Source organism: Xenopus laevis, chromosome 7L (assembly GCF_017654675.1).
Source record: "Xenopus laevis strain J_2021 chromosome 7L, Xenopus_laevis_v10.1, whole genome shotgun sequence".
NCBI lineage: Eukaryota > Metazoa > Chordata > Amphibia > Anura > Pipidae > Xenopus > Xenopus laevis.
This window is the reverse complement of record NC_054383.1, coordinates 128,837,819-128,853,355: the sequence shown is the minus strand read 5'-3', so window position 1 is coordinate 128,853,355 and position 15,537 is coordinate 128,837,819. Positions and strand designations below refer to the sequence as shown.

Genomic DNA, 15,537 nt, shown 5'->3' with positions numbered 1-15,537 from the left:
ACTGTCAAAGAGACTGATTTAAGTAGAAAAAAACAGCCCTAGGGAAGAAATTAAAAGAATTTGTTGAAGAAATAATAGTCAATTTACGACCTGTAACATGTTATTAGCTCCAAATTGGGATTTACGGGGAATGTAAAGTAATACAAGTGTAAACGGTGGAGGATTTAATTTAATACCATCAATCAACCATGCATGGGGAGAAGGTTATTATAGCCATAAATGTTGGGAAATTTCAGAGTCTCATACCTCATGTGCAGGGAGTGAAGGTTTTATGTCAACAGAGGAGGTTCAAGTTTAGGATCTAAACCAAGAAGATAAGTGGCTGTCTGCCTTCTATTCTATATATTCTACTTAAATATTTAATTTCCAGACTGATATACATATACGAATTAAATCAGAGAGAGTTGACCAGTATATGGTGCATCCACAGTATGAAGAGAAGATTAATGATAGTGCCTTGTGACATACACTATGGGGCCCATTTACATAGTTCGAGTGAAGGAATAGAATAAAAAAAACGTCAAATTTCGAATGTTTTTTTGGCTACTTCGACCATCGAATTGGCTACTTCGACCTTCGACTACGACTTTGAATGGAACGATTCAAACTAAAAATCGTTAGACTATTCGACCAGTACTGTCTCTTTAAAAAAAAAAACTTCGACCCTGTAATTCACCACCTAAAAGCTACCGAAGTCAATGTTGGCCTATGGGGAAGGTCCCCATAGGCTTTCTAAGTATTTCTTGGTTGAAGAAAAATCGTTCGATCGATGGATTAAAATCCTTTGAATCGAAGGATTTGAAGGATTTAATCGTTCGATCAAACGATTTTTCGCTCGCTCGAACAAATTGCGGTAAATCCGCAAATTTGAAGTCCATTTTCATTCGACAGTCGAATATTGAGGGTTAATTAACCCTCGATATTGGACTATAAGTAAATTTGCCCCTTAAACTCAACAAATTGCTTCTCATTAGTCAACTACAGGTATAGGATCCCTTATCCGGAAACCCGATATCCAGAAAGCTCAGAATTACGGAATGGCTGTCTCCCTTAGACTCCATTTTATCCAAATAATCCAAATTTTTATAATAACAAAACAGTAGCTTGTACTTGATCCCAACTAAGATCTAATTAATCCTTATTGGAAGCAGAACCAGCCTATTGGGTTTATTTAATGTTTATATGAATTTCTAGTAGACTTAAGGCATGAAGACCCAAATTACGGAAAGATCCGTTATCCGGAAAACCCCAGGTCCCGAGCATTCTGGATAACAGGTCCCATACCTGTATTATAGAAGTGTCCACATGGAAGAGCATATTATTATTTTTACATTTATTAATATAGCACCAAGATTATTGCAGTGCTGTACATAAGAGTACATACTTTATAAACACATTTATATATTAGGTAATGAGGCTCCTCCCAGGATTACAGTATTGGATGGTTAATACACAAGGTACAAAACTATGTGGCTTTGGGGAAAATATTAGCAGTGTTAGTGAGGAGGTAATGAGTCAGCAGAATGTGACGTGTAGAAATTGATGTGCTATGGGATATCCCATATCTGTGTGATTAGCAGGTAGGTGTATAAGCTTTATGGAATAGGTGAGTTTTAGGGACATTTAAAAGTCTGCATAATAGGGGAGTGTCTGATGCTATACGGAGTTTCTCTGGTGAAGTCTTGTAGGAGTGCATGTGAGGAGTTTACTAGTTCAGAAGAAACTTTACGATTAGTGATGGTCGAATGAATTCCGCGTTTCGCCCAGGGAATAAATCTGCGAAACTGATGCAAAATTGGACGCCCATCAGAAAACCTGCGGGCATCAAAACTGTTGCATGTCAACATTATTTGGATGCCCATTGACTTTAACACGAGCATCAAAACTGACACGGGCATCAAAATTTGTGTTTCGCAAATTTCTCACTGTTTCGTGAATTTCGCAGTAAATTTTCTGTGAAACGGGACAAATTCGCCCATCACTATTTAAGATCATGGCTGAAATGGTATCTGGACATGAAGCTTGAAGTATAAGGTTGAGAATTGTTATTGAGAGCTTTGCAGGTGAAGGTGAGGGGTGTTAAATTCATGTGATGCAATAATGTTTACAGTTAGTAGTCAGCGCAGGGATTTGCAGAGTGGAGCAGTGGAAAATAGCTTTGTATTGTGGACGAGTTAAAGAGAAGTGAGAGGGTTGGAATAGTCTAAGCCACAGTTGATTAATGAGTAGACTAGTATGTTGGTGTTTTTGACTGACAATAAAGCATAAAGCCAAAGCACTGCTCTTTTCTTCTTAAAATGTATATATATATTAAAAACACCTGATAGCACTGACTGGTAATTTATTGGCTGTAGAACCACTGCTCAATAATTAAACATGATGAAAGGAAGACTCACATTCAACATTCAAGGTGATGCTTTTCTTAGCAGACTCATGTTTATAAGTCACAGTGCAGGTTAAGGAGGAATTATGGTGTCTCAGTGATGGAGTGAAAGTGATAGTTGACCGGTAGGGGAAGTTTCTATCTTGGTGCCTCAATGTATTATTCTGTGTATTTTCTGTATTTACACTTCCTTCCCATGTGAAGGTTGGAGAGAGCCCAGGACAGTGTGTAGGAGCAGTGCAAGTCACAGTCACTTCTTCACCAGCGATCAGATCAATGGTGGGAGATATATCAGGTTCTTTTAGGTCTGTAAGATGAATGAGACAAAGAGGCTCATTTACAGTATGAATGCTAAACTGAGAGCACATTGATGCTATTCAAAAAGGAACCTGCACCCATACACACTCTTTTGCAACTTTAAGTTATGGATTAATACTTATGGATAAGTTATGGACATGTGCATGCACTGAAGCAAGAGACCACTACTAGCAGTCTGGACCTATTACTAATTCCAGGGTTCCTTTGCAGGCTTGTGTTAATATCCGCAACTGATCAAGTGAATAACACTCATTAAAACTGTGCTCTGGTATTTTTATCTAACTGATTGGAAAAAAATGCATGTTCAGTGACTTGAGCACAATTTACCAAATTAGATGCTACATTGTGTTAATATTGGTGTATAATAAGGAATTGCTGTCAATGCAACTTAACCTGAGCCCTCTATTAAGCTGAAATTCGGTGAAAAAATGTTGCACTGCGGGTAAAAACACATGGTAATTGCGTTTGAATTTTGCACATTGTACTGTGTTCTTACCAATGAGCCGTGTAGGAGTAAATAGCAGCTTTTTGTTACAAATAACTAGGATTGACTAGTTTTTGCCTGATAACAGATTTGCTGCACAATTCACATTTTCACCAGTGGCAAAAAATGTTTATGAACGTGCGCTAGAATTTCGTCATGTGTTTTGTTTCACTGGGAAAAAAAATGCAAGAAAAATGCCTCCAATACATTTGGTGAGCGAAAAAAAAAATGGAGAAAAAAACACCTGTTGACTCTAATGCAAAAGAAAAGCCCATTGGCTTCATTTAATTTTACATTTTGTTTTTAGCGGTTTTGCACATTTTTAAGCTAAGTAAAATGGGGCATCACTACATGAGTGCTCATCACTACAAATAACTAATTTAGGGATGGAATCTTTTCTACTAACAATATCCTCCTGTGCCAGCCAAAGCATAAGGTTAGGGCCATACCACATGCATTTTGGCTTTCGGGGGAAACGCAGGCTAAGAAACTGCTGCTCCACTTCTGCTGCGCTGCCTGCTTCCAGAATTATTATATTTGCTCGTGTACAGGCAGATGAGACAGAATTCGGCGCTGAAAGTAAAATTTTGCATTTCGCACAGAAACCTGCTTGCACCCTAGTGGGGTTAAAGATTCCCGGTGCAAGCAGCGCAGTGGGACAATTGATTCTCAGCCTGCATTTCTCTGCAGACCCGGGTCCATGTAGTGTTGCCCTAACCATAAGCAGGGATGGTTAAGATCTTAAAGAAAACAATACCAGTTGCTGTTGTTTTTTCTGGCAGATATCTGTTTTGCTGCTGCCTGCTTCACACAGAGGGACTTAAACCAGCTCTCCCTGATCTGCATTTTATACTGTCTGTTTGGTTCTTCATTAAGAAAATGGCAGCCTGTAATTGTAATCAATTAGTTTTTATTTTCACTCACCGGTCACAGATACCTTTGGCTTGATATGAAGGTAGTTAAATTGTAAAGGACCCTCAAGTCTGAACTGATAGTGTGCAGCATCTCCTGGTTGTGCATCACTGATAGAGAAGGAACAGTCTCCTGCACTCACTTTCCCAGTGAATATAAAGCGCCTGTTTGTTGTATCAGGGAACTGAGAGGCGTTAGTAGAAGCTGCAACTGGACCTTTGTCAGATCCTTTATACCAGATTCCAATGGCATCTTTGGTTAAGGTAAAATCAGAACCAACAGTAAAGTTACAGGGGATGAGCACACAGAGTCCCCTCTGCACTGTCACCTCTGCTGGTGCCTCAATTTTAAACCCTGGTAGAGCCTCTGTCTTTTCCTCACAATTCCTGCCTGTGAGAGAGAAAATATTAGATTTTATACGTATGTTCTTTGTCTATTATTAGGGATGGGCGAATTTTTTCGTCTTGTTTCGCCGAAAAAATGCCGCCCATAGACTTGTATGGCATTGTGCGTCAAAAAAAAAGGACGCCCATAGACTTTAATGGGCGTCAGCGACATTTCGCTGGTGGCAAATTTTTGGCGAAACAAAACGGGTCAAATTTGCCCATCCCTATTTATTATGTTTGACATTTTGTCAGAAAACAAAGTAGCAAGCTAGTCCCGTTTCCTAAGATTTGCCTTCTACACATGCATTAATGCAATTACATTACAAGTTGTGTTCCACCTGCATTCAGCACATACTCCAAGAAAATGGCTGCATTAAAGGGATTGTACATCTTTGACTTAACTGTTAGTATGATGCAGCGAGTGATATTCTGAGACCATTTGCAATTGGGTTTAATTTTTTATTATTTGTGGTTTTTGAGTTATTTAGCTTTTTATTCAGCAGCACTCCAGTTTGCAATTTCAGCAATCTGGTTGCTAGGATCCAAATTACCCTAGCAACCTTGCACTGATTTGAATAGGAGACTGGAATATGAATAAAAAGATGAGTAATAAAAAGTAACAATAACAATAAATGTGTAGCCGTAAAGAGCATTTGTTGTTAGATCAGTGACCACCATTTGAACTGGAACAAGTCAAAAGAAGGCAGCAAGTAAATAAAAAAAAAAAACTATAAAAAATAAAGAAGACCAATTGAAAAGTTGCTTAGAATGAGTCATTCTATAATAAACTAAGGGGCAGACTTATCAAGGGTCAAATTGAAAATTCGAATTTTTAAATTCAAATTTTGAGTTTATTTTAGAGTAATTTTAACTAGGGAATAGTCCAAATTTGATTCAAGTTTAAAAAAAAATTAAAATTCGAATTTTGAAATTTATCATGTACTGTCCCTTTAAAAATTAGAATTTGACTATTCGCCATCTAAAACCTGCCAAATTGGTGTTTTAGCCTATGGGGAACATCCAACAATCAATCTGGAGTCATTTGGTGAACTTTTGGAAAAAAAAAATGTACATTTTTTTTTTTGTTGAAAAATCTCAAATCGAATTCGATTCCTATTCGATTCCAGCTTGCAGGTCAATCCTATTCATCCGGATTTAAAAAAAAATTGAATTACTTAATATATTTCAATTGGTATTTGTTTTTTCGAATTTGGAGTTTATGGGAGTTTTTATAAACTCCCATGAACTCTAAATTTGACCCTTGATAAATCTGCCCCTAAGGTGAACCGCCCCTTTAAGTAATATGTATCCTTGCCGTGGAAAGCATAAAGCTTTACCGCAAGAAAACCCAAAAGCTAATGCTCGTGTGCAGGAGCCCTTTGGGTCTTTGTCTTGATCACTTTCAAGATTTAAGATCTTGAGTAGTGATGGGCGTATTTATTCGGCAGGCGCGAATTTGCGGTGAATTTGCGCGATTCAACGCCGGCAAATAAATTTGCGAAACTGCCGCGAAAATTTGCCGGCGTCAAAATAAATGGACACCGGCATCCGTTTTATGGATGCTGGCGCATTTTCGCCAAAAAAAGGATGCCAGCATAAAAAAACGGACGCTGGCATCAAAAACGATACACCGTTTTGCGAATTCCTCGGAGAAGCGAAACGCCGCAAATTCGCCAATCACTAATCATGAGGCCTTTTACTGGAAACCGTGAAATTGACTTTAGTTGCCAATGAAAAACATTTGAATTTCAACTTGTTTTTCATCTTATCTAACATTTTTATGAGTGAATATTTCCTGCGTACATGTAAAGTATGTTATATACTATATATATATATATATAATACTATTGCTGTAGTGCTAATACTCTCTTTGTCTGCTCCATGATATTTTTATTAATAAAAAGTCAACCATACTCACCCTTCCAGTGCAATAACAAAATAGCCAGAAGAATATGGTATTTCCAGTAAAACCAATATCGTCTGACCCCCATCCTGATATCTAGCCAATATAGACTGGTCTATGGTCACGGGAGGGCTACTTTACCTAGAAGAGTTAAGATCAGAAACGTATTGATGCAAAGAGATGGTCAAGTATGTGCGAAAGAACTTATGGGGTTGTGGGGGAATGACTCTTTAGGTAACAGCAGCAGCTCCTTTCTCACAGATAAGAGACAATACACCCGGTTTATAGCTGATCTGCGAATGTGATTTTATTTAACACAACAGTTTACACACAAAAATTAAAGTTCATAACCTTTGAGGACCTACAGCCCCACTTGGGCAAGTTAAATCTGCCAAGCAAATAAAAGTTTATTCACAGTCCTTTGGAGATTCTCTTTAAAGCAGGTGCAGCTCACTCCCCAAGCACTTTAGGGCCGCAGCTTGTAGCCAGTCCTACCTACCAGGGAACTTGCCTCCCTCTGCTTATGATTAAGGGCAGCTGTGCCTGAAAAGCATCAGGCAAAACCTGCAGCGTGTTTTTTAAATGGATGAATAAAGATTTCAACGTTTAAACAGACGGACCAGTGTGCGGAACTTTATCTCTTCAGTACTGTCTGCCCTAAGGTTAGATATAAACAGGACTTCAATGAGGAGTGTTCCTTCGTCCGCTCCTGTCTTTCCTGTTTGTTCAACTGATGTATAAAATAGAAAAGTGCTGTGATCAGTTCTACCTACATTGCAGAACAACGGGAAGAACGGGAAGGTAATCAGATGATAGCCCCCTGACACGAGGGGGCACATTTACTAAGCTTGAGTTAAGGATTCGAAGTAAAAAAACTTTTTTTGCATACTTCGACCATCGAATAGGCTACTAAAACCTTCGACTTCAACTTCGACTTCGATTCGAACTAAAAATCGTTCGATAGTCGAAGTACTGTCTCTTTAATAAAAACTTAGACTACCTACTTTGACACTTTAAACCTACCGAGCACCAATGTTAGCCTATGGGGACCTTCCTTCTAAAGTTTTTTTGATCGAAGAAAAATCCTTCGATCGATCGATTAAAATCCTTCGAATCGTTCGAAGGATTTCATTGTTCGATCGAATGATTTTTACTTTGATCGATTGATCGTAGTATTTGTGGTAAATCCTTTCGAATTCGATATTCGAATTCAAAGGATTTTACTTTGAGGGTCAAATTCGAGGGTTTATTAACCCTCGATATTCGACCCTTAGTAAATGTGCCCCTAAAACTGCATTGCTAAAAATGCTCCCACTCCCCACCTAGTGGTAAATGAGAAAAAAAAAACCCAAGTCCAAGTCCAGCTAACCTAAGTCATGACTCCTTGGGGCAAATTCACTATGCGCCTAACACTAGCGTCAATTAGCTAGTGTAACTTCGCACCCTTACGCCTGCCGAATTTGCGCAACGGACGTAACTACGCAAATTCACTAACGCGCGCAATTTTCTGAACGCTACCTTTTACTCCAGACTTCCTTCGCCACCTCAGACCAGGCGAAGCGCAATAGAGTAGATAGGGATTTCTTCAAAAAAAGTAAAAAAAATTTCTAAGTCCCAAAAAACGCTGGCGTTTTTTCTATATTATGGGTGATAGGCTGAAAAAGATAGAAACATTTTTTGGGGCTCCCCTCCTTCCCCCCCTACATTTCCTGACTCATGGCAACTTACCTATACAGTGGGCACATGTGTAGGGCAAAATAAAATTTTTATTTGATGTTTTGAAGGTTTCCCAGGCATTTGTAGTGCTGCTACATATTCCTCCATTGAAATTTGAATTTGGCGCCGTATGCAAATTAACCATCGCTAGCGTAACTTCGGTTCGCTTAGCGAATCAATGCTAGCGCAACCTTCGCTACCCCTGAACGCAACTTCGGATTTTAGTGAATTTGCGGAGCGCTGGCGAAACTATGCCTGGCGAAGTGCGGCGAAGTGTGGCAAAGTTACACCTGGCGCAACTACGAATCTTAGTGAATGTCCCACTTTGAGTTACACTGAGTAGTTTTCTGAAAGCAGTTCCATCCTAAAGTGCTGGCTTTTAATGAAAGCACATGACCAGGCAAAATTACCTGAGATGCACCTACACCCCAATATTAAGACTGAAAAAATGTATAAATTGCATAAAATGTACACAGAGAGGCACATTTATCAAGGGTTGAGTTTCGAGGGTCAATAAACCCTCAAATTCGACCCTTCGAAGTTAAATCCTTCGAATTCGAATATCGAATTCGAAGGATTTAGCGCAAATGCTTCGATCGAACGATCAAAGTAAAAATCGGTCGATTGAACGATAAAATCCTTCGGATCGAACGATTCAAACGATTTTAAGCGATTGATCGAAGGATTTTTATTCGATCAAAAAATTTTTAGAAAAGTGCTGGGGAAGGTCCCCATAGGCTAACATTACACCTCGGTAGGTTTAAAGTGGCGAAGTATGTAGTCGAAGTATTTTTTAAAGAGACAGTACTTCGAATGGTTAAATAGTCAAACGATTTTTACTACAAATCATTCGATCGAATTTGACCCATTCGATGGTCGAAATAAAAAATACTTTGAAATTCAAATTTTTTATCTTTCGAATCCTTACTCGAGTAAATTTGCCCCAGAGTGTGATTTCGAAATAAAAATTATACCATAAAAATCATGACATAATCCCTTTACAAACAACTGGAATTTGTTCATATAACTGGAATTCTACTGCCATTTGTTCCTCACTAATGTAGCTGAACTGTAATTCTATACCATACTTCTGTAGAGCACAAGCTCAGATACTTATAAAGGCTCTCCCCAAATATGAACAATAGTACAAAAAAGTTCTACAGTAAAATATGTAAATATGAATATACTGCATGGGAAAATGAGAGAAAACAGAAGTGGCCAATTGTTTCTCAAGATAACAAAAAAGCAGAAACATTGTAGACAAGAGAACTCAACCCTAAAATAGAATATGGCCAGAAATGCTGTAATTTATATACAACTATGGGACTTGTTATCCAGAATGCTTGGGACCTGGGGGTTTTCTATCATTTGGATCTCCATACCTTAAATATAGTAAAAATCATTGAGCTATTAAATAAACCCAGTAGTATTGTTTTCCCTTGAGTTACACTATTTTGGGCTATACAGACCAAAGGGGTTAATGTACAGCTAGTGATTAGAGCATGGGTTAAATGTGACTTTAACACTTAAGCCAGGGCTTTCGCTAAGTGGAAGAATAAAGGTGTGGTTTAGTGCAACTACAACTCCCACAGGCTACTTTGCAATAAAAATGTAAAAGAATGGACACCAGGAGGTTCTTGTAGTAAAACAAAGGGTTAACAGTTTATTTGTCAGAGACAAATGATCCACAGGGTTACTTACAAAGAAATGAGGCATAATTGCAAAATAACATAGCAAGCTAATACAGGTACAGTACATGAGACAGCTGAATGTGACTCCCCTGAGGCATGTAGTCAAGGTAGAAAGGCAGACTTCAGGCAGCTATAACTCACACATGGTCTGGATCTCACCCAGTGGGGTGGTCAGGGAGGAGAACCTAAAGCTTGACACCCTATCCACTGTGTCTGTAGGCAAATCTTACAGCCTGGGAAGCTACTCCCTGCTACACCTCCTTGATGGAGCACAAAGCTGCTCTTTATATCTTCCCTCACTGTCTTACTCTCCTAGAGAGTCTATAACAATTATATGCCTGAAACTCGCTAGCCTCGCTGGTCTCTCTAGAGGTTCAGGTCCCTTTAGGTTAAATGGTTTTACTGGGCCTTGGTGTACCCAGGCTAAGTGGGAACATCCAGATAGTTAGGACACCAGGAGCTGAAGAAGAAGATCCACCCTTTCCAAACACTAATTAAAGTGTGTCAGGAAGTGGGCATAACACCTCTTGGCCAATAATACAACTATGCAAATGTAAACTTGATACATGGGCTTTTGCCCAGCAGCTAGGGAAATGAGGAAGGTTTAGGGATTTAAAACCATAGGGGTATATTAACCCTATGGGTCCCTACATTAGTTTGAATCAAGTACAAGGTACAGTTTTTGATTAAAATGGAGTCTGTGGGAGATAGCCTTCCTGTAATTTGGAGCTTTCTGGATAATAGGTTTCAGAATAATGGATCCTGTATGTGTTCTGAACTCTCTGTACAGGCCATAGCAGTAATGAGCCAGGCCTTCGTTGATAGATAGATAGATGATAGTCACATACAAAGTTATACACGTAAAACCTGTAGTGAAGTATACCCTGATCATTCCAAAACTGTGTAATTCTCGAATTAACAATATATTCGAGCATAAAAAGATAGAAAATGCAATAATGCTTAAATACAACAAACAGTGCAATGCATTAAACAATACATAATAAGTATATAATAGATAAAATATACCATATTTTTTAAAAATAACATAGCTGTGTGTTGTATAAGACATAAGGCTAAAATATATTATACATATATGCCTATCAATTCATTAATTGCACATTTATTGCAACATCATCAACTAAAAGTATTTTTATTTAAAGATTGTGCTGATGATATAGTCATGTATTTAGCTTTTTCATAAGGATAGATTATATTAAAATGGCAGAAAGTCTAAAACAGGAATATTTCACCTGTAGTGATGTGCAAGTGTGCCCTAAACTTGTAAAATTGACCAAGTAGCCAAGTTATAGTTAGTGTCAGATCCAGTCTCTACTAAGATAGTAGAATAGACTGTAAAAATAAACCCTTCCATACTTTTTTTTGTTTGCCATCCCCAGAAACAGTGGCTTCCCTGGTGTGTTGAGTTCTTGTCAGAAGAATGAAAATGCTTTGCTGGACTAGTTGTAGTAAAGGTTGTAAATGTTTGGGTTTCATTTATTAACAAACTCATGGACTACTGTGGTGTTTCAGTTTCAAGGTCCTATAAAAGTCAATGGGAGCTGCTCTGATCCTATTGGACTGTTTAAAATCAATTTGGATTTTTAGAAGTTTATATATTGTTCAAAAAAACTTGAATTTTTAGAGGTTTTCAGTATATTTTGTAGCACATCACTCAATGAAGTTTTCCGTTCATTCTTTTTTCACATTCGGATTTTTTAATAAATGTCATGAAATTCATAGTTTTGGAGTTTGAGTTTAATTGTGGTTTCAAAAACCTACAAACCCACTAAAATCCCCTATGGCCCCAATGTCTAATAGAAAATCATATAAACATTAAATAAACCCAATAGGTTGGTTTTGCCTCCGGGTTAATTATATCTTAATTGGAATCAAGTACAAACTACTGTTTTATTATTTAAGAGAAATCAAGTTTAAAACATTGCATTATTTGGATAAAAGGGAGTCTATGGGAGATGGCCTTTGAAGCTTTCTGGATAAAGGGTTTCCAGATAAGGGATCCCATACCTGTAGAACTTTTTAAAATACTAATTTCATACGTAAATGCAGGAGAGCAGAAATGTTTTCTACTACCTGACTTGGTGTCAGTGCCACAATTAGGGGAGGCCTGGCAGTTTAATTTTGGGGAGAAACAGAAGCTGCAGAAGCAGTAGACATGTCTTACTCAATGGAGGACCCAGTTATCAGATTAGGGTGGGAATGTGGCAACAGATCATAAAGAAATAAGACTGGATAGGTTCATCCATTACACAACATAATTTGGCTGGATGCAGTCTCATAATTATCTTAAGAACCCCTTTTCCAATAGACATGTACAGTATGTGTGGGGTCATCCTATCTCTTGTTTGGCTGACGTATGGAAATCCTGCTTTGGAAGAAGAGGAACTATTGTATTATTGCAGCCAGAAAAGTAAGGTAGCTGGAGGCTCTTTGGAGAGTCTGGAGATTGCTTTGTCCAACTCAGCACCCAGCTTTTCCCGTATACAAATGGTGTTTTATGTGTTACATAGTTACATAGTTAAGTTGGAAAAAGACCAAAGTCCATCAAGTTCAACCCCTCCAATGAAATCCAGCATCCATACATACACACACTGACACCTCCATACACTCTCATAAAATATATATCTATATATATATACAGTAGATATATATTTTAGCATCACAATAGCCTTTGATATTATGCTTGTGCAAGAAATCATCATCATCATCATTCTTAAACTCATTAACAGAATCAGCATCACAACATCAAAAAAACATCAGAAAAACGCCCTACACTGCACAAGAATTATTTTATACACAACTATCCATTACTCAGGGCTTACATATGCTTGCTTGCATGTATCCCTCATACTGATGTACTGCCCATAGGTCAAGGCACATATATATTCCACATGCTTCTTCTGCTCACTGTACACTAGAGCTCACTTGCCATAGACAAAATTCAACATAACAGATGTATAAAGGGGAAAACACAGCAGGATTATTCTATATAAAGATCTATATTAGAAGCTCATCTCTTGACCTTACCTTACTTTTATTCCATGTAGTTTGCAGGCTTCTTTTTTATTCTCTCTGAAGTGCAGAGCCTCTGAATTTTCCATTCACATAATTTCCTTCTTTACATTTATCTCTTGTCGGTGCTCTCTATAGTGTGTTGTGGTTACACACTCTGACTTCCTCTTCTCGTCTGCTTCTCTGTAGGTTGGGCAACACTTTTTGATGTGCATAAAAAAAACAGAAGTAACGACGTATCCTTACAGCCAACAATGCCAGCCCTACTTTGAATCAGAAGACTTAGACTTTGTTGGGCTGTTAAATAGCAAAAAAACAAATATTTTTATCATTGTTATTTTAACCCCATTGGCCTAGTATCAAATTGCCTTTATATTTACTTGCTCTTGATTCAGAAAAGAGAGAGTGATGTTTCCTGGTGGCTTGAGTTACCCTTATACAAAACATCTTTGAAATAATTGCATTTCCCTGGAGATTTACTGTATTGGAAGACTGTGGGCTGTGATGCCTTTTTTTGAAGCATTTCATGCAATTCCTACTTGATATTACTTTTAAACGGATCTAATTTATCACCTTAATTTTTTTAATCCTGCCGTCTAGTTTCCCGATTAAATATTAGAGCATTCGAAATACCTTTTCTATGGCGGACAATCTGAACCCTGACATATTCTGGATGGCAATCACCATGTTTTTCCCTACAATGCAGCATGTTCTCCCAGAATTCCAATGTAACTCCACTGAACTGCAACTTGCACATGATGCACCAGTGCAGATGCAAGTTTAATTTGAATCACATGCTTGTTGAGGTTCACCCTGTTGTATGTGAAGGTGAATGGAAGAGAAATGTTTTAAACTGACCGAAGGGCTAGGGCCAGCCATGGCTCACTCTTTACGGATGTTTTATATATTTATTACCTCTCTTGTGCAACACTCTGCATTTTACTTTTGCCTTTTTTTCACTTGGATCTGGTGTGAGCCTCTGGGGCAGTACTGATCTAGGGAGGAAATGTGTGGCCATTAAGCTCCTTCTCCCCCTGAACCTCCCTGAAAGACGTGGGTCCTCTTTGGAGGTTATTTGTTTTCCTTTTCCCCTTAATTGCCATGAGGCCGTAGGGGATTCAGATAAAGGGACCTCCCTAGTCTTGCGGCGAAGAGGGCCTGAAGACCCTTGTCCCCTATTGGTGACTTTTGACCAGAGGGGGCGGGGATAAAAGGTCTGGCGAAGGGAGACTCAAATGCTTCAAGACCTCTGGATCAACTAGCAGTTAGGCAGGTTATATATAGACTTAAAAGGTTGAACTTGAAGGACATGTGTCCTTTTTCAACCTAACTTACTGTGTTACTTTGTAAGACATTCTGCGCCTTTAAGCTGGTGCCTCAGAGTGTTTGGGGTCTTTTTTGAGAAGTCCAAAGGCACCCCTATGCACGTGTGACACTTTGAGTTTTGCACTTTACACTTTGGGTGTCAATTCTTCCTTCTAAGCTGTTCTGAGATTCAGGCCTCAGAAAGGGTCCAGTAAAGATAAGCAAAGTATACCTACCTAGTGTACGCCTAATGATAGGGACCCAGTGCTAGGATAGAGCCCAATGCATATCAGCACAAGGTGACAGTAAACATACATGTTAAACTGTCAGCTTGTGCCAGCACAGATGTACTATATTAAATGTGGTTGCTACTTGATAAACATAGAAAAAATAGTAGCAGAATATTGCTTAGAAGATAGGCATACTAATACTGCCATAGTTTTATGGTGAAAGATATCTCTGTACAGTCAATGAGAAAACCTACATTATGGGGCTGCCATGCGAATTTTTGCTTAGTACAGGGGAATAACAATATGCGTTTATATATACATTCTAAAACTATAAATATAAGGGTGACTATTTGTCAAACGTCTCATTCTGTAACCATAGGTATTCATTTGCATATATTCATCCCTTTCTAACTATAACAGCCCTGGATGTGTTTCCATTCAGCTACAAAATGGCATTGTATGATTATACTGGGTCATTGTATGCCTTTATTGGGTAGTCATAATTTCTCATCCACCAAACATAATCAGTGATGTATGTGCCCCCCCTGCAAAAAATGTATTTGGAGTAACCCAGGGCAGACAGCAGCCTCTTCCTTGCAGCTAGTTTGGGGCAGACATACACAGAGGTTGGAGTTGCTGGGGAGGGGGATTTCCATACAACAGACCACAAGGTCTGGGTTTCCCAGACCCCTCCCCCCATTAACCACGGATCTGCTTTTTCTTTAGTTACACCATGGTTTTCAGTTGGTTTTTCATGTAGGCACTTAGTGTGGCCAAACACAAAGTTGTGCATAAACTTACATGGTATCATGTTCAATCTCACCAAATGACCCTCAGTGTATATATATATATATATATATATATATGTATATATATATATATATATATATATATATATATATATATATATATATATATACACACACACATATACATACATGTACAGACCTATCATTACACTTGAAAATATAAAAATAGCCTTGAATAATATTCTTGTCCAAGACATCATCCTAGCTCCTATTCAAGAGATCAGACTTGCAGGTGGTGAAGAGATCTGGTTGTCTCTGCTCCAATGGTGGCAGTCTTTACACCACTCTGGCCTTCACTGCTTCTGGCTGTTTGTCCCTATAGAACCCATGAAACCAAAAACGGGACATCACCAAGAATTCCAGCTGATAG

General features: G+C 38.4%; 1 protein-coding gene across 1 annotated transcript in view; it reads right to left on the bottom strand.

Moving 5' to 3' along the window:
* LOC108696818 (sialic acid-binding Ig-like lectin 8) overlaps window positions 1-13,020 on the bottom strand; it is a 31,229-nt gene extending 18,209 nt beyond the window's left edge. The window contains exons 1-4 of the mRNA XM_018226477.2: window positions 12,839-13,020; window positions 6,402-6,527; window positions 4,110-4,487; window positions 2,397-2,690 (exon numbers count right to left, since the gene is read on the bottom strand). Of these exons, the coding sequence (XP_018081966.1) occupies window positions 2,397-2,690; window positions 4,110-4,487; window positions 6,402-6,474 (745 nt within the window). The 5' untranslated portion in view covers window positions 6,475-6,527; window positions 12,839-13,020. The remainder of the gene's footprint in view (window positions 1-2,396; window positions 2,691-4,109; window positions 4,488-6,401; window positions 6,528-12,838) is intronic.
* Window positions 13,021-15,537: the final 2,517 nt, after the last annotated feature.